This window comes from Crassostrea angulata, chromosome 6 (genome assembly GCF_025612915.1).
Source record: "Crassostrea angulata isolate pt1a10 chromosome 6, ASM2561291v2, whole genome shotgun sequence".
NCBI classification, from domain to species: Eukaryota; Metazoa; Mollusca; class Bivalvia; order Ostreida; family Ostreidae; genus Magallana; species Magallana angulata.
This window is the reverse complement of record NC_069116.1, coordinates 21843861-21866191: the sequence shown is the minus strand read 5'-3', so window position 1 is coordinate 21866191 and position 22331 is coordinate 21843861. Positions and strand designations below refer to the sequence as shown.

Genomic DNA, 22331 nt, shown 5'->3' with positions numbered 1-22331 from the left:
AATTGCAAGTCTTTTATGCAATTTTTTAAATACTAAAGATTCTAATAAACCATGAGATAATGTGTGCAAATGTAACACTCTTGTGCGCTCTCTCTCTCTCTCTCTCTCTCGATCTCTCTCTCTCTCTCTCTCATATGTTATGCATGTGTTTAGTTCTTGATAAATTCCCAACAGGTTTTAAATTCCCAAGAAGTAGACAAAAGGACCACCTCTGTGTGTGAGAGTATTGCTTCCACGGTTACAGCGACCTCAGATGTGGAGGACATGTCCTCAGGAATGGAGGACAATGATGAGGATAATGACTCTGACACAACCAGTGCTCCTAGCCCCACTGCTCAAAGGATGGAGGAAGGTATTTACTTTAAAGAAAAGTGTTTTGATTCTGTTTATGTAAAGCTGCAATACCTCATCAAATGAGATATGGTGTCTTATGCTCATAGGCATTTTCCACAAAAGATGAGATAGGTTAAAAAGGGATAAAAAAAAATTTGTAATGTACTTGTAAGTATTAAAATAATACAGAAATATAACATACTGTTTTAGGGAACAAGCATGCATGTGGTACATGTGTGTACATAGCTGTAGCAGAATGTTAAAGTGCACTTGGCTGTAGTGGAATGTTAAAGTTTACAATTGCAGTTTGGTCCTATGTTATACTTGTATAGTCAAGTAGTTCTCTTAATACAATGCATAGGTTTCTAATAAAATGTTTTTTAAAGGTCCAATGAAAGAGGACAAACAAGAAGGGAACACCGTGCCTGAACTACCGGATCACCAGAGCACTGCCCCAGTGGGATTCCCCCAGAACCTGACCTCTAACAAGCCTCTGAGTGCCTCCCAGGGCAGCCTCCGCAGTGTGGACAATGACAGCAGTGCCACAATGAGTGCTGATGAAGCCCATCCCTCAGACAGCCACACCCACAGGGAACAGCAGAGTGAGTCCTGTCTCTACTGTATTCAGTTTATTTCACACTTAATGATAATGTACATGAAAGCTGTCTTGTTAGATAACTACTTATTTTATCAACCAAAAAATAAATAAACAATGGTCCATACCATAAAAGTCATTTGTTGCAACTGTTATTCTTGTTTGTATGTAAAAAGGTCATGGATTATTGTGATATGAAGAAATTCATTTCTATTGAGCAAATTGTCTGCACGATTTTACAGTGTAGATATCGCTTCATAATTTTTATTGGATTATATTCAATGATGTAATATTCATTGTCATTCATTAGGTGAGCCAAGAGACTCATTTAGTCCTAGAACATCTGGAATCCCTGCCTCTAAGTTACCGATGCAGCATCCAGGTTTTGGTAACTTTCCACTGCAACCTCCTCAAGCAAGTCAGACTCACGTACAGCAGGTGATTCAAGGTGCCCAGTTAGGTGTACCGAATCAACCCCGGCCTTCCACAAGCCCTGGTTTACAGATGAAGAGTGCTCCACATGCCCATCCATCACCCATCAGGCAGAGCCCAGTGCCCAGTATGGTGGGCTCAAGTCCTGCCCTGGAGATGGACCACAATCGCCCATCTCGTCCATCAAGTCGTGACATTAGGGAGGTACAGCAAGGAATGGGACAGGCAAACTCCTCAGTGCTGGATTTCTCAGGTAGACAGATGTCACAAAACCAACAGCAGGGCAGGAACACCTTATATAGTATGATGTATCAAGGAGAGAATAATCAACACAGACCTTCTAGTGCTATGTCAGAGCCAGGATTTGTCAACCAAGGCCATCTGAGTAGGAGCATGTCACCAATTGTGCCAGGCAACAAGAACAGTCAGAATGATGCCAAGAGAATGTCCTGTGTCCGTGACCTCATTCATTCAGCGATAGAGAGGAATCTGGTTCAGTCGGATCGACCTACAGAGAGACCCCCTGAAAAACGTAAATACATGCATTATATTTTTATGTATACCAGTAGACTGTTATCAAAGATATGTGACACAAATACAATATCTCTTTTTTGTATCATTCATCTGTACATATTTCATATTTGTAGGGCCTGCATCCTCAGAGCCAGTTTATAGAGGTCAACCAATGATTCCTGGAATGAATCAGTACAATGTTCAGGATCTAAGGAAAGAGAAGCCAGAGTATGGTGGGCGGCACTCAGTTTCTCCCTATCACATGCCTGTGGGCAGAATGGAGAGGGAGGTACCTGACAGCAGGGACAGAGATCTTCCTCAGGACCTGTCTAAAGCCCCCCAAGGTTACAGGGGAAATCCCAGGGATTTTGGAAGCCAGCCTCAGTTTGAATATAGAAGACCTGCAGAGGATCCGTTGCCTAGGTCTTCTGGTCCTCCACCTGCTCACTCTCAAAAACCAAGTGGATATTATCACAATGAGGCTCTGCCACTAACTAACAGACCTCCATCTGTGGAGCAGAAGTCCCCACAGCCTTCCTTCCAGCATGACAGACAGGCAATATCACCAGCCATTAATAGGCACATCCCACCAAGTACATCCCCATACCCTGGAATGCCCACAGTAATGGACCCCCATGGCCGTGGACAACCTAGGCAAACCATTCCTCCACCCCCGCCATTAATCAATAACAAGGGACCTTCCCCCAAGCTGAACACAAAATCCCCTCCATCAAGTGGCCATCCCTCCATGCTCATGCCTCCAGGTTCAGTTATGCATTCACCTTCAGGATCAATAACTCAGGGTACTCCTGTGAGAACTATGGCTCAGAGTTTGAATCCAAATCAGGTAGCAAGTATGGCACAGCGTCAGGAGGCTATTCACAGACCTGTACAGCCAAGGATGCCTAGTGGCTCAATAACTAGTGGCACACCTGTCAATAGAGATATGGGGAACCGAGGGCCTCCAGGTGGAATGGAGGGGCCAAGGATGCAGCAGTTACAATGGGAGCAACAGAGAATGATGATGGAGCAACACATGACCAGACCACAGCAATATCCCCAGCCAGGAATGCCATATCCTTACCAGTCAGAGAACAGCACCAGACAAACAATCAGATGTGACTTTGAAACTTCTAGGCAGATGGGAGGACCTCACAGCAGAAAACAAGAGAGCCAATCCTCACCTAGAGGAAAAGAGGGAAAGCCAGGAGCATACCCAGGATCCATGATGCCAGGCTATCCTCAAAGTAGCCAGGGGTTGGTGTATCTTCAACCTTCCATGCCACAAGATAGGAGATTGTCACCACACCCATCACATAATGCTCCACCACATGAGGAGAAACCTATTGGATGGCCTAAACAGGGAATGGCTGGACCAGTTCCTGGTCAAGTTCCTCATGATCGACCAAGCATAACCCATGGGACAGGCCGTCCCAGTGTCATCACTGTGAATGATCGCCCAGAGTACCCAAACGAGGGTATGAGAGGTGGGCAGGGTGCAAGCTCCCCAAGATATGACTCAATGTTACAAAGACAGCAGCAGCAACAACAGCAAAGAACAAGCATACCAGCTGCTACACTTGCAGCACAGCAACAGGAGTACAACAGAAGACAGATGCAAGAAAAACAAGAACAACAAGAAAGGGAGAATGCAAACAAAGTCAAGGCTTTCAATTTGGAAGAGCAGATCAGAAGAGAGATAATGGAGTCCCCCAAACAAGAGGAGAGGCTTCACAAAACCGAAACAGATTCCAGCAGATCCACATCAAACCGATCTTCCCCAGGATACAGGCAACAGAACATCTCAACTCCAGCAGAGTTCTTCAAAGTCTTTGCCCAAGATCAAAGTGGAACAAACCGCTCAGGCAGTGAGAGACAGTCTTCCTTAACCGCTGCCAATCTGATTGATGCTATTATTATTCATCAGATAAATAGTTCTACAGAAGAGACAGCGACTTCCAAAACAGAGACATCTCCTATGAACTCTATGGTCTCCTCTGCTTCTCGTCCCAAACAGGAGCCACCAGACTCGGCTCCACAAGCAGGACCACATTCTTTGCAGCCTGACCAAAAGTCACCACCAGCCATGCATGGGAAGAAGAGATGGGTGCATGAATCTCAGCAGAGGCCTGCTCAGTCTTCTCCTATGCCAAGCACTCCTCAGGTAATGTGAAATGCATAGTTCACGTATTTCATGTTTAAATTGGTATAAAAGAGAACCTTTTTAAAGATGTAACCCTATGCAGCTGAACCAAAGCTCTGTATTAATGTTATCTTCAAAGGAAAAACTAGATATTCCAGGATTTTAAATTTTTACACTGGTATTCAACAAAATAGATGTTCCTCTAAAATGCCTTGCAGTATTCTATTCGGGGATAAATATAGTAAACTGGTAATTGCAGTATTGCACTTCATGTAATTTTGAACAGAGTGGATCAGGACAGGTATCAGACAGTGACAATAGTCCAACAACATCCAGCATGGACGCCCAGACTCCCAAATCTGAAGGATCAAGTGCTGAACAGAAGAATAACATGACCCTGGGGGAACACATCACCTCCATCATAATGATGGATTATGGCAACGGCAAGCCCTCCCTCAAAAACAACGTTCTCAGTCAGATTAATGGCAGCCCAGAAGACTCTCGTAAGTTCAGGCATTTTGTAGGAAGAAAGTTTTTGATAGTTTAAAGTTTTAATTCATTTCATCCTATTATAAAACATAAAAAGGCATTGATTACTCATAAAAACCTACACAATAAGTGTCTGACACCTCCTACAGCATGTTAGCTTGAATAATTATGAATAAAGTTTAAATAGATTTCACACACCTCCACTTCAATTATAACTTGCATGTTGTTTGAAGACTGTCTGATGGGGGTTGTAAACAAAATGAGTAATGCAGCAGGATATTGTTATCAATAATTGTAATTGTTTAACCATTATATGTACAAAAAATAGGTTTAAGGGATCAATAAACTGTTTTATGAATAATAAAGCTTAAGTAAAAGAAAAACGTGGGTGTAGAACCCATCGAACTGATAGCATATGAAAAGACTTTACCTCATTATATTTATTTTATTTTAGCCTCTGTCAGTAATTCGGGAACCCCAGTCACTGCAGTGCCTGACCAGTCGTCCCCAGGGAAACCCCTGATGTCCCAGAGTCAGACTGATGGGGTGTCCCAGTCCACTGACTCTCGCCCCCGAAGCTTCTCTACAGGAGCAGGATTTGTACCCTCTGTCCATGGCCACAAATGGAAGAAAGCCCACATGCATGTATGTACAGAAAAAAAATTCTTTATTATACCCCCCGCAAACAAAGTTTGGGGGGGTATATAGGAATCACCTTGTCCGTCCGTCCGTCCGTCTGTCCGTCCGTCCGTCTGTCTGTGCAATCGTGTCCGGTCCATATCTTTCTTATGGAGAAACATTGGAAGTTCTGACTTCACACAAAGATTGCTTATGACCTAAGGGTGTGTCATGACCTTGACCCAAGGTCATTCGGGTAAGGTCAAGGTCACTGGCAGAAAAAATGTAAAATTTGTGTCCGGTCCATATCTTTCTTATTGAGAAACATTGGAAGTTCTTACTTCACACAAAGATTGCTTATGACGTAAGGGTGTGTCATGACCTTGACCCAAGGTCATTAGGGCAAGGTCAAGGTCACTGGCAGAAAAAAATGCAAAATTTGTGTCCGGTCCATATCTTTTTTATGGAGAAACATTGGAAGTTCTTACTTCACACAAAGATTGCTTATGACCTAAGGGTGTGTCATGACCATGACCTAAGGTCATTCGGGCAAGGTCAAGGTCACTGGCTGAAAAAATGCAAAATTCGTGTCCGGTCCATATCTTTCTGATAGAGAAACATTGACATTGGAAGTTCTTACTTCACACAAAGATTGCTTATGACCTAAGGGTGTGTCATGACCTTGACCCAAGGTCATTTGTGCAAGATCAAGGTCACTGGCAGAAAAAATGCAAAATTCGTGTCCGGTCCATATCTTCCTTATGGAGAAGCATTGAATGTTTTTACTTCACACAAATATTGCTTATGACGTAAGGGTGTGTCATGACCTTGACCCAAGGTCAATTGAGGAAGTTTAAGATTAATGTTTCGAAAATGCTAAATTTTGTCTGTGTCATTTCTTGTATTAATGGAAATATTAGAAGCTAAAATTTGACACAAAGCTTGCTCTTCTCAGGCCACTTAAAATTATTTTTAGATTTTCATCCCCGTTTCTCTGAAAATTGCCTGCCCCGATGAAATTTTTATTTTGAAAAAAAATGTGTGAAAAAAAAATTCGGAAAAAATCGGGCTCAGTATACCAATAACTCAAAATGTTTAAATATTAAATGTCTGCTTGACATGTGGATTTCGTTTGATTCGAGTTTGATTTGAGTCATGGTTGTTAAAGGAAGGATGCAAATGTCCTCATGCATTAACAGTTAACTTAAAATAAAATGGAATTAAAGGATAGAAATTGGTTTGTTTACTCCTATTAGCATAAACAGTTTTAAAAAATAGAGCAGTTGTTATTTATAGAAAATGGTCAGTGAAATAGATTCATCCAATATTTTCTATAATAGCAAAAATACACGCGTTATGATTTTTCTCTTAGCCGGGGGTATCAATTGTGAGTTTGCTCACAGTACCTCTAGTTTTAATTGATACTCATGATTAAACATTGTTAATTTAAGAGGAAAGGTTTTATTTTAACACCCTGATAGTCATGTTACTATCTTTGTGTTATTAAAATATAGGACATGTTTGGTCTATATTTCAAAAGATATTCGAGTGTATTAAAGTTGTAAATTGTGTCGAACACTTTAATAATAGAAAATTTTCTCTGTAGCAGGACACCAGTAATATGGGATCCAGAAGTTCATCTGGATCTGGAGAAATGTACCCGGACAGCATGACCTCTCACACGGGAGAAGGGGATAGGGGTCAACAGCCGGACCAATCCCGCTCCCCACTCATCTGTAGTGGCACTGAACCAGTGTCCCCCGCAGGTGAGAGATCTTCTGTCAAATATTGGGGCTTGGAAATAATTGGATTAAGTTTTCATATTACATGTACAACTGTACTAGTCCCCAAAAAAAGTGTAGCATGCACTTGTTGTTTCAGTGATGTACCTGGTTTCGAAACCTTTGCTATTGTGAAATTTTAGAGGAACATTTTTGCAATCTCTCTTTCTTTATTTTTGTTTAAAAGTGTTTTTCATTTTTCTTTTTAAATCCATGTTTACACATTTACCTTAGATCTAAACTTAATTTATCTGTATTTTATCTACCTGTAATTAGAAATGTTCAATATTGTTCTAAAGCATGTCAATTGTTAAATTTGTCAGTCCTTTCTACTGTTGAATGTCTTGCATGCTTGTGATTGTATTTTGTATTTGTGTCGTTTTGCTCCCCTAGGAGCCCCAGAGAGTAGCGAGGCACTGCCTGCCACGACTTCTCCCCCTCCCTCGCCTCGCTCACGATCTGGTTCACTGAACATTTCCTCAAGTGTAGCCGCAAATCACCAACATATTTCCAGTCTCTTGTCTAGACCCAACACTGCTGGTATGTTTTAAGAATTTCTGAACATGAGGTACCATAAGGTTAAGAATTTGCTTTGGGTTTATTTACTAATCATTAAAAAAATCTCCAGGAATGAAACATATATCTCTATTTCCTGATTTGTATACTGTTTTTAAGACAGTTTATAATTTTTTTCCTTTGATCATAGTGTTTGCTACAACCATTTTAACAGGAGCTTGGACATTGTGTTGTTGTGTCAGCCATGTGACGTAGACCTGTCTATTTTATTGTTGGCCACTCAGCCATGGCTCTTTGAAATCAAAAAGATTTATCTGGCATTTGAGCCAAGACTATGCAATCTATGCATATTTTACTTGAATCCTGTGTCATTTTTAATGTGTTTTGATGTAAGAAATAGATACTGTAGAAACACATATTTTCGTTGGGTCAAAATTTCGTTGTTTTTAAACAAAATAAGATTTCGTTGGCATTTAATTTCGTCATATCGTATTATCTTTGTATGCATTAATACTTGGTTTAAAAATTAGTCATGGATTCAATTTCGTTGATTGATACTGCCAACGAAAATAACGAAATTTAATCCTCAACGAATATTTCTGTTTTTACAGTAATTACATCCTGAAAGTCCAAGCTCTTGTTAGAGTGGTTCTAAATACATGTATGTAAAATTTTATAAAAATTCCTGAAATCTCCATGGTTTGGATAAAACATTGAATCAAAACAAATTGAGAATGGGCTTTTTATCTGATGATTAATTTTTTATTTAACCAAATTAGCATCAAAGTAAATAGAATATTTTTATAAATTCTTTAAGATCTTTTTTTAAAAACACCTACCCTTATGGTACCTCTATTGTAGTTCTTTAATTCTTCAAGATTTATGTTCTCACTAAAATTGACATCGCTGCTTGAACTATTGGTTGTTTGGGTGCTTCTAATGATTTATATGTGTTCATTCAGCTCCCCTTCACAGCATACATCTGGTCCTACCATTTGAGGAATTGTTGTTGAAATTTTAAGTTATTTATATTTAAAAAACCAAAATTGGTTCATATTTGATATCTTGTAATTTGTCATAGATAATTGAATTTTTACTGAGGCAGTCATCTCATTCATTCCTGACACATCTTGCTTCTTTGCTCTGCAGGTGGCCACCAAGCGGAGTGTTCTGTCTCCTCCCCACAAGTGTCAGAAGTGGCCTCCAGCTCCAAGCCTGACAACAGCCAGCTGGGCAGCCTGTCCCCGCTGGACTACGTCAAGAACAAGATTGCTGAAGTCCTCCGGGATGAGTACGATCCCAAGGCACAATCTGGTGCGTCTGCCATGCATCAGAGAAGCCTTCAACAGAAAATGGCACAGCAATCAGGACCCAGTCACCTACAGAGTTCCAGTGTAGGAATCAATCGTTCCATCTCTCCAATGACAGGGGGTCACCACCAACAGGCAGAGCCAGAGTCCACCCAGCAGAGGGGCTGGGATAATCAACAGAGAGAGATGCACTCACAGCAACATGGAGACAGCATGGCGTCTTTACAGCAACACCAGCATGAGACTTTTCCTTCAAGTACTTCCTCCAATGAGCAGCTGCAATATCAGGACCCAAACAACAAACACCTTAGTTCAAGTGATGAAGTGAGTGATAGCTCCAGCACTTCTTCCCAACCTGTATCTCAGATGTCAGCGGCACATGCTAAGAAACGCATGTTTGCACGTGGAAGAGTCAAGTATGGGCCTGATGATGCTCAGAGCAAATACTCCCAGCCAAAATCGTTACCATCATCTATGTCTGAAGTTCAGAGGGCATCTACCACAACAGACAAGAAAGGTCCACGATCTGAATACGACTTCCCAGATAGTCCGGATGATGACCCTGTGGTGAAAGGAAGCTACATGGCTCTGTCAAGTACAACCAGAAGCCCTCGCCGTGGAATAGTTGATAGTTCTGACAGTCGTACAGAACGAGGAGGTGACTCGCAAGTCCAAAGTTCAGACTCAAGATTTGGAATGGACCATAGCGAAGCCCAGAGCTCAGAAGCTCAGTCTTACATGCGACCAGATCAAAACATTGACAGTCGCTTCATGAGACGCTCATCCAAACACGATACATCAGAAGTGGATGAAAGTTCTAATGTGTCTCATCCAAGCATAGACAGTACACACTCAGACAGAATGATCATTGATGAATCAGGGGGTGCTATAGATAGTTCATCGGTAGCTGACGTAACCTCCGCATCACCCCAAAGGGACAGGTCAAAATCTTCAAGGTCATCCAAAGACAGTGAGAACAGCCCTCGCAGTAGTACGGATGTTCAAGACGGAGGAGAACGCATGGCTCAAAGTCGTACACCAGACAGTGCCGTAGGGTCATTTACACACCGATCTCGATCCCCGAGGGTAGGCGAGTCACACTTCCCTCTTCTAGACACCACCACACACCCACACTCTAGCTCCGAAATGCCAACGTCTGCATCTAACATCCCTACAAGCACCTCCTCTGCCTCAATGCCTTCTCCATACTCTGGGGCCGGGCAACAGGTGGGGTCCAGTGATGGAGACCATGGGTTCCAGCAGAGGGGGCACGAGCCCACCCTCCTTCTGTCCGCACAATACGAGACACTGTCTGACGACGATTGAACCAAACACAAGTGTTGACTGATCAATTTATTACCCAGCTTGGAGAGCATTGAATCTTCTGCAAGGACACCAGTGATGACGATGTTCCAAATAGCTCAACACCTGCTTCAGGGCCCAGCATCTTTTTTCACTATGTTTAAGGATTAGCTATTATTGTGATGATATTCATAGCTTCTTAGTTTCATTCAGATTCACTGCCCATTGCTCTATGTTGAACATTATATGCTACTTTAGAGCTTTTGTGGTTACTTTGCATGCTATGACTCTATTTGAAATAGATGTCACACAGCGTTCAAGATTTCTGGATTATTACCTAGATTCAGATCATATGTTGCCATGTTTAGTTACTAGTATCTGGTTTTTCATGTGGTGTTATAAAGACATTGTAGTGTCTCCATTGTTAAACTGTAGGTAAAAGAATGCATGTACAAGTCCTTACTCAACCTTCAGATGTTGTCATTTCATTAGCTTTGTTACGCTTTTTCAATATTTTTGTGATAGTTTTTTTTATTATAAATTGTGCAATTCAATTAAGATTTGTAAATTGTGGAATTTAAGAAAGCGACTTTTTCGTTCTAATACAATTTTAAAGTCTCAATTTTACCATTACATTTGTAAAATATTTTGGATTATGATCTCGTTTGCATGTCTAGAAATATTTTGGTTGAAAATGAAGAAAAAAATTAAAAGATTGAAAAACATGACTGTATTGTTTTAATAGTAAAAAAAAATCTTTTTTAATCTAATTTGTCATTCGTTTTAAGCCTAAATAAAAAGTCCCTTAAGTTTAACACATCCATTTTAGGTCTAAAACTAGATTTTTCACTTCAACATATAGAATGCAAACAAAAGCTTTGTTTACATAGCAAAGAATTGTAAGCTCTGTAACTCGCTTACATCACAAAAACTTAATTGACTGTCACCCAAGAGTAAAACTTGGGTGTTTAATTGTTTATAATGTATTTAAATTTACAATTTAAGGGGACCGATTTTGGTTTATTTGCGGAAAAACTACAATTTTTTAACAATATGTCATTTAAACCAATTCTAGTTACTTTGCAAAGTTTCAAGAAAATCGACCGTCTGGTTCTTTTTAGGGACCATCTCTAAATAGAGGTACATTTACTATAAGAATATATAGGAAACTCTCATTTTCCGCACTTCGAAGCAGATTAAAAAAATACTACAACAGCTTTTTTTCTCAAAATGTTATATATGATTGATAATATCATTTCCTACCTTATATGTAAAAAATACTAAATTCTAACCTCTTGTTTTAGGTGTGGGCAATTTCAAGATATTAAAATGCACGTAATTTTGCTATATATTTGAAGCATTAAGAATGAAGATTGGTAAAATGGATTTATTAAAAAAATAAGATTAAATGTCCCCAAGGATAGCTCAATTCTTTGTATAAAATTTCAACGGTGTACAATTTTTACTTTTTCTTTTATGTTATTTCTTATAACGTACTCCTACAAAGCTTCATTTTATTATTACGTCATAAAAGCGCAATGGCAATGCTCCCCTACCGCACAACGGTAAAAACCGTTTAAAAACAAAAAATGAGATAAAAATACTTAAATTGTATAATTATTTTTTTAAAATCCATTCTTAAATTTTCATTATTACTAGCTAGAACAACACAATTCAATGACATTTTAAAGAGTGTTGTTGTAAAGAGTTTGAAATCATTTGGAAAGTTTACTCCAATTAGTTGTGCATTCAATTCTTTACTGTTGAGAATGTGTCAACAACACACAACGCCCTCATGATATAATCTAAGTATCAAAACAACCTATTGTTTTAAGAAGTGCCAAACACCCCCCCCCCCCTTCTCTTGGATGTGTTCAAATAGAACAGAGGACAGACATGTATCTTTAAAAAAATAAATAAATGCACTGTCCAACCATGGTCTCTGTAAGCATAAAAATCACTTCTAATATTATAACCCATTTGAAAATAATCTCTCTTTAGTTTGGACTGATATGAAATACAAGAATCGCGTGATTTTCTATTTATAATTGCCCGAACACTTAATGGGACTTGGACACGATTTGACTTAAAATTTTCAAATTTTATTTTTTTAAATTTCAATGTTTATAATGATAAATATAGAGGATGATAATGCTAAGTCCAAATTTGAAAGTCAAATATCAAGTTATAAGCAAGATACGGAGTTCATAATTTCTGTTTTGTAAACAAAGCTCGAATATTATGATTTTTTACATATGTGTTGTAATGGTGTAAGTTTCAATCAAATTTCACTTTCTTTTGTGATAATAGTATTTATGAAGATACTGAATTAGTTTAAATTGTTTTTTACGTGTCACTTTGTCTAAGAAATGGCAATTCTCTACATTACATTTTTTTAAAACAACTATAAGACTCCAGCTTTGTTTACGTAACAATCAATTCTTACCTCTGTTTCTTGCTTGTAACTTGATTTTAACATTCAATATTTTGGTCAATCATTTAAAATGCACCATTTTCTACATAAAAAATAAAAATAGAAATTTTGATCTCAAATCGTGTCCAAGTCCCTTTAATTAATATATCCTAAGATAAAGATTGCCAAACAGTAACCTTCAGTTCCAGCTTCCACTGCTCCTGTAGAGTGTTTATTCAAGACAGTTAGAAAGATTTTCAAATGTACAGGATGCAGTTAAAAGCTGAAACCTTTGAAACTTTGATGATCATAAAGTGTAACAGTAATCTTGAATTAGTCATTAAATTAAACCTGATGGTGACCATGAACATGTAGATATGTTAAATTCTGTTTTATAATTGAAATATTTGCATATACTCTTTATTTAGCTTTACTTTTTAAAAACTTATTATTGACTTAATTTTTAAAAAAGTAATGGTAATGTAATGCATTACTTCAAGAAAATAAAGTAATGGTAATTTAATGCCCAAATTCAAGAAGTAATGGTAATGTAATGCATTACTTTACTATGTAATTCGCCCCAAGCCTAATCCACTGAATTATTCTATAGAATGCACAAAAACATGCTCAATGAAAACTAAAGACGGCCTACTTAAAATATTTCAATTAACACATATGAAAAATAGTGAAAGTAATTACTGATGTTATTTATGGCACACCAAATTCACAAAAAATGAGTTAATAATAGTTTCACAGTCGATATACTAGGTTTCACGGTTGTAAAATAGTTTACGGGCAGAAAACTATAGTTAACGACGATAATCTATACATGTATTATACATCTGTAAACCATAGCATGAAGATCTGTCCTTGTCAGTTTGTTAATGTGTTTGATGTGCTAAGTAACTTGGAAGAGTGTTTGCGATTTGATATTAGAAACATTTTAACAAGAGCTTGAACTTTGGGTAGTTGTGTTAAGCAGGCAGCAATGTGACGTAGGCTGTCTCTATCATTGCTCGCCACTCAGCCATGGCTCTTTGAAATCAACAAGATTTATCTGGCATTTGAGCAAAGACTACGCAATCGGTGTATATTTCGCTTGAAAACAGCGTCATCTTTTACTTGTTTTGACGCAAGAAATAGATAGCTACGTCCTACTGAAAGTCTTGTTAAAGTGGTTCTATATGTTTACATTGTTCTTGACTACTTAGCAATTAAAAGGCTTGTTCTCTCTAATCGACAGATTAATAAAATAAATAGTGCCTGTTTGGGAGGATAACAGTTGAAATCGACACCTCTCGAAAACCATTGTCAACCTCCGCTTCTCGTCGGTTAACAATGGTTTTCTCGGGGTGTCGATTTCAACTGTTACCCTCCCAAACATGCACTATTTATACAGTGTTACCCGTTGCCAAGTGTGTTGCTAACGCTGAGGGTAATAGAACGGATTACCAACTGCGTCTAAACCAATCAGATTTCAGTATTTAACATAATTCATTAAAAATTAAAAACAATACTTAAAATTAATTTGTTGCTCATTAAAATGAACATGAATTTGAATGAAATCATAACAAATCAAAGTACTGAAATACTGACGGGAGTTGATTTTATCGATTATCATTTATTCAAAATCAACGATATGTGATTTTGCATGGCAAGTAGTATAAGTAATCGAAATATTTCTGAGAAATTGTATGGATCCATGCAAGATCCATGCAAGTTCTTGTCTTGTTCAACCAAACGCTCGGCTGTCTCGTTTATCTCCGACAAGCAAGAGAGACTGTTTTGTCGGATATTAACGGAGACAGCCAAGCGTCTGGTTGAACGAGACTACATTGAACTCTAGCGTAGGAATACATACGACTTTAAAAAATATCTAAACTGTCTGTACAATTTAAAATCTTACTATTTTCATGGTATTAATAAATAAATTTTCTTGAAAAACAATGCTTCAGAATTTATCGATTATTTTCAAGAACTAAGTGTTGTCGGCGGTATTGATTTGTGCTAAGGTCCAAACACTGTTTCACTTTCGCTTTGCCCGAGTAAGTGCATAGGAGAGTTGATTAAAATCAACTCCCAAAAATGGAAGCACAAGTAATGACAAAGATAGACGTTTTATAAAATTTTTCTTTGTAATTGGTCTAATTCGCCGCCAATGCTTGACTACCTTTTAAAAAAGGAAGAAATGGCGGGGCCAAAACTGACTTATCTTTGTCAGCTCGGATCATAACTGAATGTGATTTTACAAAACTCTGTGTAAATATTTATAGCCATGTTGAATTGCATTAAATCGATCACCGTCTTATCTGAAAGTAAGTGATTGGTTTCTTTCAACCCGTATATTTCCGAATCTCCAAAACTTCCTGGTTAAGAAGATAAGCAAGGAAGGAATTTTTACAGGTGGCTACAGATAAGGTTTAAAAATGTTGGTTTTGGTTATATGTGGAAGCTTCATTCTTTCAGGTACGCATTTTTCTAAAAATTCAAGTGATTTATAAATATCTAACCTACCTATTATACAAATAACCAATTCTTTTATTCATTAAGGTTCAAGCTATTTATGAGTCTTTTAATTTTCCCAAAGAAAAACAATTTTGCAAAGTTTTCAAGTATTCGATGATGCCTTAACTATTTGAGAATAACATTGATTGCAAAGGAAACAAAAAAATGCTCGGATGAACTCGATCTGGCAGAAAGACTAAATGAGATTTTCAGCTCGACATATATTTGTTTGGTTTACAGTAACGTGCCATGGAGGACATCAACATTCACTGTATCTTCCGGAAATATCCGAGAACAAGGCAAAATCCTTCTTATATAATAGACACATAAGGAGTTTGGAAATAAACGCGTCTCCCAAGCCTGAGTATTGCACGTACCTGCATCCCGGCTACGAGTCTTGGTGTGAACAGCACATTCCATATTGCCAGGTAGGTGTAGAAAGACTTGCAAAGGCAAATAGACAACATTTTCTACAGAATGATAAGAGGATTTTGGAGCATTGATGGAGACTGTGAATGGTGGCCAGTTACTTAGACTACAAGCATCAACATAACTCTATCAATGCGATACATTCCTTTTGGTTCGTCAGACTAGCGTTGTCAGTCACACTGTCATACTATATGTAGAATGCGACTCCCATATTAGTCATCTGAAGGTCAGATGATCTGTCCAGACCCTCCCGTGCCACAGATGAACACAGTCGTTGGTTTGGGGAGGGGTGAACATGTTAACCAACACTTATAAATAAGCATTTTAGCACTCATGAATCTTAATTACTTAATATATGTACCGCATCAGGCTAGCTATTTTTTAATGGTCTTATAACACTTTTTCTTATTTATAGATTTTGGATATTTGTAAGCTTCCGTGTATCAATCCTCGATTACCTTCATTATAACAAACCTACATGCACGGCTTATGGTTCCTTGATTCGTATTTGTGGCCAAGGTCTTTACTTTCTTACTTCTACTTCTACACATGATAAATTTATTAAGTCAATCATGAATTGCACTTTTTAGAATGCATACAGAAGTCAATATAGCGATAGTTTATCAAACTTCAGATATCGATTGTTGTATTACAAAAGCTATAAATGAATTCTCGCACCTATCTGAATAATTTCTAGATCTCCTAAATTAAACATATGCCAGAGTAAACTCTTACAAAATAAATCAGTACAAATCTCTGACACCGCAAAGGAGATTGATCTCGAAACTTCTTAGAAAAATTAACATAAAGTAAACTATACTTACAAAAAAATATAGGAAACAAAACAGAACAGTGCACGTGCATCTATTAAATGGTCTGCAATATTATCGACTATTACTATTGGGATTTTACCTTGACTCGTATCTTTGAATTTATTTTCAGTGCAAATTTGCTGTTATCTCTAAAGAATGTCTTTTTAAATAGGAACAGCAGGAGTTTACTAGGGAACACAGATGTGCTACTTTATCCACACCGTGCTCCCCCGGCCAGCACTGTGTGTTGACCACCCCGTGCCCCGCCCATTTTAGGCATAATTGTGTTGGTGAGAAAATCTTAATTATCGGTGAAATTTATTTTGCTGTAATAATCTAACAATTGTTATTTAATCTTTTTCTTCGAGCGAAGAAAAATTATCAAATTTGGTGTTGATATTTTAGACATAAATGAATGTGACAGCAACCCCTGTCAAAATGGAGGCACTTGCCACAATGGAAACAATCAGTACACCTGTACCTGTTTACCTGGTTGGACGGGAACCAATTGTGAAATAGGTGAGACAACTAGAAGGTACTCTGGTAAAGACAAACAACTGAAGCAATTTTTTGAAGGAAGGGTTTCTTTATATGCGTGTAAACGTATTTCAATAAGAAATCTGATAATGGCATATTTAGACAGATAACAATAGAGAGGTTTGGATAAGGCTAACTTTAGCACAAAATCACATTAGAATTAAACTGAATATTTTGAAGTACATGGTTGGACAGGAACCAATTGTGAAATAGGTGAGACAACTAGAAATGTCATTTGAAAATATTGGCCGCATGAATCAGCGAAATTATCAATCACATTGAGTCAAATAAAAATCGAAAGTTTTTTCATTGAAATAAAGTAAGCGCTAAAATCACAATGGAATGAAACTAAATATTTTGAAGTATATTCGTATAATTTGCAACATTTTTCATATATCTAGTATGTACGGTTTGCAACATTTTTCAGATATCGATGAATGTGCTAGCACCCCTTGTATGTACGGAAATGACTGTATCGAGGACAGAATCAATAGCTACATCTGTGTGTGCAGTGAGAGATTTGAAGGGGTCCACTGTGAAAGAGGTTGGCTCCATGATTTATTGTCTGAAATAGAAATAGAATCCTACTTAGTAAAACGTATTGAACATTACTGATAATTTTATGATAATGATGAACTGAACACTGCAGTGTCCGTTATGATTTCCATAAAGTATCTGTAATTGAAATAGGATAGACATTACATTCCATTCCAGTAAAACACTGTAACAGTGAACACTCTAATAATGATTTTACACTTTCAGTAAAGTTAGTTACACATCCCCTTTTCTTTGACGTTTTATAAATTTATCGGATACAACAAATTGTATTTGTAATTTGTAATAGCCGCACTTCAGTATGGTAACTCTAGACACGACTAACTGGTATATGTATTGTATTGCAATGATGCTTTACTGACATTGAATTGTTTCATTTACTTCAGATTGTAGACCTGGTCCTGCTGACGTTATGTTCTTGATTGATACGTCATTCAGTCAAAAGGAAGCTATCAACCAATCAGTTGACTTTATGACGGAATTTGTTAAACAAATTCCAATTGGACCGAATGACTTCCAAGTTTCTCTAGTTTCATTTTCCCTACGCCCCAAAACGATTTTTAATTTCACGACCTTTCAAAGTAACTCAAGTCTTCTAAACGCTCTGAGTTTGATAGAATCTGAAAGTGGTCCGACCAAAACTTCAGATGCTCTTCAATATGCGTCACAGGTCAGTAAATATTTTAAAAGCCTACCTTACACCTGACTCTTTGATTAGAGAGCAGTGTTTGGCTGAAATTAGAATTTATACAAAGCATTTTACTTTGTCATAATCAACTACTATAGTATTTCATTTCAAACACAAGTTCCTATTTGTTCTGTAAGTATTTAAAAAACTTAATGAATTTCTGACTTTAAATACCGGTATCTTTGGTCTTCATGAGTTTGAGCCGTGACAATAAAACCCGAAGAGGTGAACATTTTTTGTCGAAACAAGTTTATATGTCTTTGGCTTTCTTTTTTTTAATTAAATACACCTAACACGAAAGAAAGAACAGATAAAATTGATATAAGACTTATAAACTTAAAACAAATTTGATCAATACATATCTCTAGTATCATATAAAGATACATACATATATACACAAGTGAACATTATCAGAACTATAATTTTATCATTGTAATGAAAAATGATATTTTTGGGGGTATATAATGGGGGCGAGGGGATTAGGGGGGGGGGGGGGGTTAGAAATTGCGTGATTGGACCATACTATTAAAAAAGAAATTCAAAGGCTTAATATAAAATAATCTTGCTCTTATATTCTTATACATACACATACATGTAGAAACATGCTCATTTGCATAGACACAAACATAAAACATGCATAACAAAGTGTGTTACCAGCATTTGATTTCAATTCAATTCAACCATAGGGAGGAGGGAAGGAATAGAGAAAAATATTAGACATAAAGCAGGGGTAGGGTGAGGGTACAAAAATAAAAGTAGATGAAAACAATTATCTATGATCCTAGCTTTTGAAAGATGCTTAACCTATAGTTATCGTACTCTTGGTATTTGCATTTTTTAGAAGAATATATATATTTTTTTCATATTTTTCTTTGGCTCTTTTAATATTACGTATTTTTCAATTTCCTAAGAGTATGTTATTAAGGTGTAAATGTAATAATTTATAAAATACATATGAAGTCACTTGGGATTTTATTTATAAGTAAATGAAAAATGTATTTTACATAAGCATGACATTGTCCTTAGAAGATAAAAGATTCCAAATATTTTGAAACTCTTTTAGAAAATACTGAACCCAGCAAATGGCGCACGTCTGCTTTCAAACATCAGTCATTACGTCATACTTGTGACAAACGGACTGTCCACAGATCGTAATCAAGCAATCCACACTGCCCAGATTCTCAGAAACACAAATCCTCATTTCAAAATCTACGCTGTGGGTATCGGCGAGGACATTGCACACGAGGAACTAGTACAACTCCCTACAGATACATCTCTATCGTTCTCTCCAGACAACAACGATTTGCTGTTGGCCATGTTAAAGGATGCAGCTGACTATGGATGTACAGGTATATATAGTCACCAGTTTGTTATGTTTAACCAGTTCTAGTTCATCTGGATTAAGGTGCCAGGGAGCATTTCTGAACACATTTTGTCTTCCGTTCATCGGCTCGTCTGTGTTGCATATTTAGGCTATAGCCTTATATCGACTGTCTATTGACCCTCTCTCTATATATCTGACCCTTTGTCACATTTTAATTCTCAAAAAAACAATAATTTATAATTTACAAAACCGAACTTAGTACAAACGATCTTTATGTGGTGAAGGAAATCAAATTATACACAGGAATCGCCTTGTTCTTGTAAATGGGATATCTCGTACAATGTACAATATTTAAAGTTTAAGAATATTCTTTCACCACTTGACTAGGAGTAATTAAATAATTTACAACAAAACTTCTTGATGCAATAATAGTGTGGATTCTAGTTGTCCTTAACAATAGATTAAAGAGATGCAAACTTTACTGCAGGAATATAAAGAAAAAACTACAATAGAACAATTATTTTTTTAACATAGTTTTCCAATATAGATAAGATGCACATCTTTTGAAAACTTTAAATCAACTTAAAAAGCAAACTAAAATGAAAGATATACTGATTAAATTATGCTCATACGAAATTAATTGTGTCAAGTTCTAATGCATGTATGACCATCAGAGTTAAGATGTGAAATTTTGTTTTATAAAATATAAAGAATGCATTCGAAAACCATTGCGCCTACTTTATAAGAAATGAATATAGAGCCAAGCAGGTTTTAAACATTTTTTCAACATTTTTATAGCTGCATTTTTGTGGCCACTGAGTGGTTACACATATACTAGGATCTGATTCGAAATGGAATTGCAATGCATACAAAATTCATCAAAAACAGGGAACGAGAAAGAAATTGATAAAATCAAAATACATACGAAATGGTTCGAAACATTTCAAGTTCAAGTGATGTGTGCAAACTCTAAGTCAGTGGGAGCTCACCATTAGGAGAGAAAATAAATAGGTCTTTTCCTGGTCCATGGGCGTCTTGTTTTAAGTTAATACGACGAGTTAAGATTTTAAAAATCTTTTATAAAGACTATTGAGTGTTTCTTGATGAATATGCGTTCTTGTAAAGTATTAATCGGTTTTTAAGACAAATTAAAAATTATATTGTTACAATTTTTCAGATTGCAACAGTACTTCTTTGACTGATGTCATTATTTTGTTCGACACATCGGAGGACTCAAGTCCACTGAAAGGAAGCTCTCTCCATTCTCTAAAATTTGTCGATAAGCTTGTCGATTCTTTTGATATGGCACACACAGATATCAAAGTAGCCATGCTTACGTTTAGCAGTTATTCGCAAATTAAGTTTAATTTTTCTCATATCTCAGACCAAGATATGAAAGCCAAAATATTTACCACTACCGTCGATAATAGACAAGGAAACACTTCAATACGTGTAGGTTTATTGAAAATGGAAGAACTTTTTACGTCACCATCATCCGGAGGTAGACCGGAAGCTAGAAAAATCTGTTATTTATTTACAAATGGGAAATGGCCGACATCTGAGAATTCTGAACTGAAACACAAGATCGAGGAGTTGAATACTGCTGGGATTAGTGTTAACTTAATGGTGACTGTTGATGACACTGATTCCTATTCAGATACTGATATGTCACTGACCAATGCGAAGGAAATAGCATTCAATCCCTACAGGGTGTATATGGTAGAGGAAAACAATGAATATGTCATAATACAAGCTGCTGCCAGAGAAACAAGATATGTAAAATGTCCTTCAGATATATTTGAATCAAAACATTAAGATATCACAGAGAAATAAACAACTTTAAAAATTAATTTTTACAAATGCCAATAATCATCAAAGTACACCAACATTTTCTAAACAGCAATAGTGAGTAAAAGTTTTAATGTGTCTCAACTAAGGATATACAGTACATACCAAGGTAGGGTGATTATCGATAAATCGGGGTGGGGGTGAGTGCCATATATCGATAAATCGGGATGGGGGTGAGTGCTTTATATCGATAAATCGGGGTGGGGGTGAGTGCTATAGATAAATCGTCAATAATTAGCGTGATCTTCGCATCACTACAAAGGAAAAGGTCAAAGACGTTACAATCATCCAAGACTGTGAAAAATCCTTCGCAGTAGTAGAGATGTTTAAGACAGAGGAAAACGTATGGTCCAAAGTCGTAATCCAGAAAGTGTCATAGGGTCATTTACACCGATCTCGATCCCAGAGGGTAGGCGAGTCACAGGTCTGCTTCCATGCTCTCTCCTTACTGTTTGGCCGGACAGCGGGCGGGGTCCAGTGACGGAGACCATGGATTCCAGCAGAGGAGACACGCGTCCATCTTCCTTCTGTCCTATGTCTGATGACGATTGAACCAAACACAAATATTGACTGATCAATTCATTTCCCAGTTAAGATGTGTTGAATCTTTTTAGGGGAACCAGCGGTAGTCAAATAGATTGATAGATATGGCAATGCTTATTATTTTCCTAATTATAATACCCGCACTTTCTAAAGACAGTTCGGTTATATTGTTGTTACCCTGTTCCGTCCGTCTGTCACGTTTTACTTTCTCATACTGCTCTTACATCTTATAAACCAGCAAACTGAACTCTTGGAGTTTGATTTGGGGTGTCATGTTGTTTTGTAAAAAGGTTTCAAAAATTCTCTGGTAGTCCTGGGGGTCAAATAATTGGTAAAAAAAAGGACGTTTTTCACAAAAAACATTCTTCCTCGACTCCTCCTCATTTTTAACAGTAGACAAATCATCTCTTGGAATATGTTTAAGGATATCCTATAGATGCGCAATAAGGTTTCGGAAATTTTAATTTTGTCCTGATGGTCATTTAATGGCTGAAAATTGATTTCAAAAACTGGTTTCAAAAACGTCAACATTTTTTTGCAGTAGCCAAATGATCTTCTTGAATATGATTGGGGGTGTCATTTTGAAGTGTGATCAGGTTCCAGAATTTTTTTTTATTTAGGGGATCAGTGGGCAACAAAAAATGA

At 37.2% G+C, this 22331-nt stretch overlaps 2 protein-coding genes across 12 annotated transcripts in view; both read left to right on the top strand.

Moving 5' to 3' along the window:
- Positions 1-10760, top strand: part of LOC128187109 (nuclear receptor corepressor 1-like) — a 34814-nt gene extending 24054 nt beyond the window's left edge. For 9 of the 11 annotated variants that reach the window (XM_052857301.1, XM_052857300.1, XM_052857299.1 and 6 more), the window contains exons 21-29: positions 175-352; positions 720-935; positions 1239-1892; positions 2008-4037; positions 4303-4519; positions 4960-5150; positions 6730-6889; positions 7298-7444; positions 8570-10760. In XM_052857301.1, the coding sequence (XP_052713261.1) occupies positions 175-352; positions 720-935; positions 1239-1892; positions 2008-4037; positions 4303-4519; positions 4960-5150; positions 6730-6889; positions 7298-7444; positions 8570-10056 (5280 nt within the window). In that variant the 3' untranslated portion in view covers positions 10057-10760. The remainder of the gene's footprint in view (positions 1-174; positions 353-719; positions 936-1238; positions 1893-2007; positions 4038-4302; positions 4520-4959; positions 5151-6729; positions 6890-7297; positions 7445-8569) is intronic. The other 2 variants (XM_052857294.1, XM_052857302.1) reach the window with 2 other exon arrangements.
- Positions 10761-14760: 4000 nt separating this feature from the next.
- LOC128190742 (collagen alpha-5(VI) chain-like) lies at positions 14761-21145 on the top strand. The gene is made up of 8 exons (XM_052862918.1): positions 14761-14911; positions 15191-15378; positions 16364-16481; positions 16597-16710; positions 17156-17272; positions 17670-17953; positions 19035-19320; positions 20473-21145. Exons 1-8 carry the CDS (start codon positions 14872-14874, stop codon positions 21108-21110), a joined length of 1785 nt encoding a protein of 594 aa, XP_052718878.1. The 5' UTR covers positions 14761-14871; the 3' UTR covers positions 21111-21145.
- Positions 21146-22331: the final 1186 nt, after the last annotated feature.

What these genes read in the sequence shown, in the direction of transcription:
- LOC128190742 (XM_052862918.1), top strand. Translation starts at nt 14,872, where the DNA reads ATGTTGGTTTTGGTTATATGTGGAAGCTTCATTCTTTCAG. An exon ending in TGGAAGCTTCATTCTTTCAG is followed by an intron (nt 14,912 to 15,190) that starts GTACGCATTTTT and finishes TTTGGTTTACAG; the next exon opens with TAACGTGCCATGGAGGACAT. An exon ending in TTTTAGGCATAATTGTGTTG is followed by an intron (nt 16,482 to 16,596) that starts GTGAGAAAATCT and finishes TTGATATTTTAG; the next exon opens with ACATAAATGAATGTGACAGC.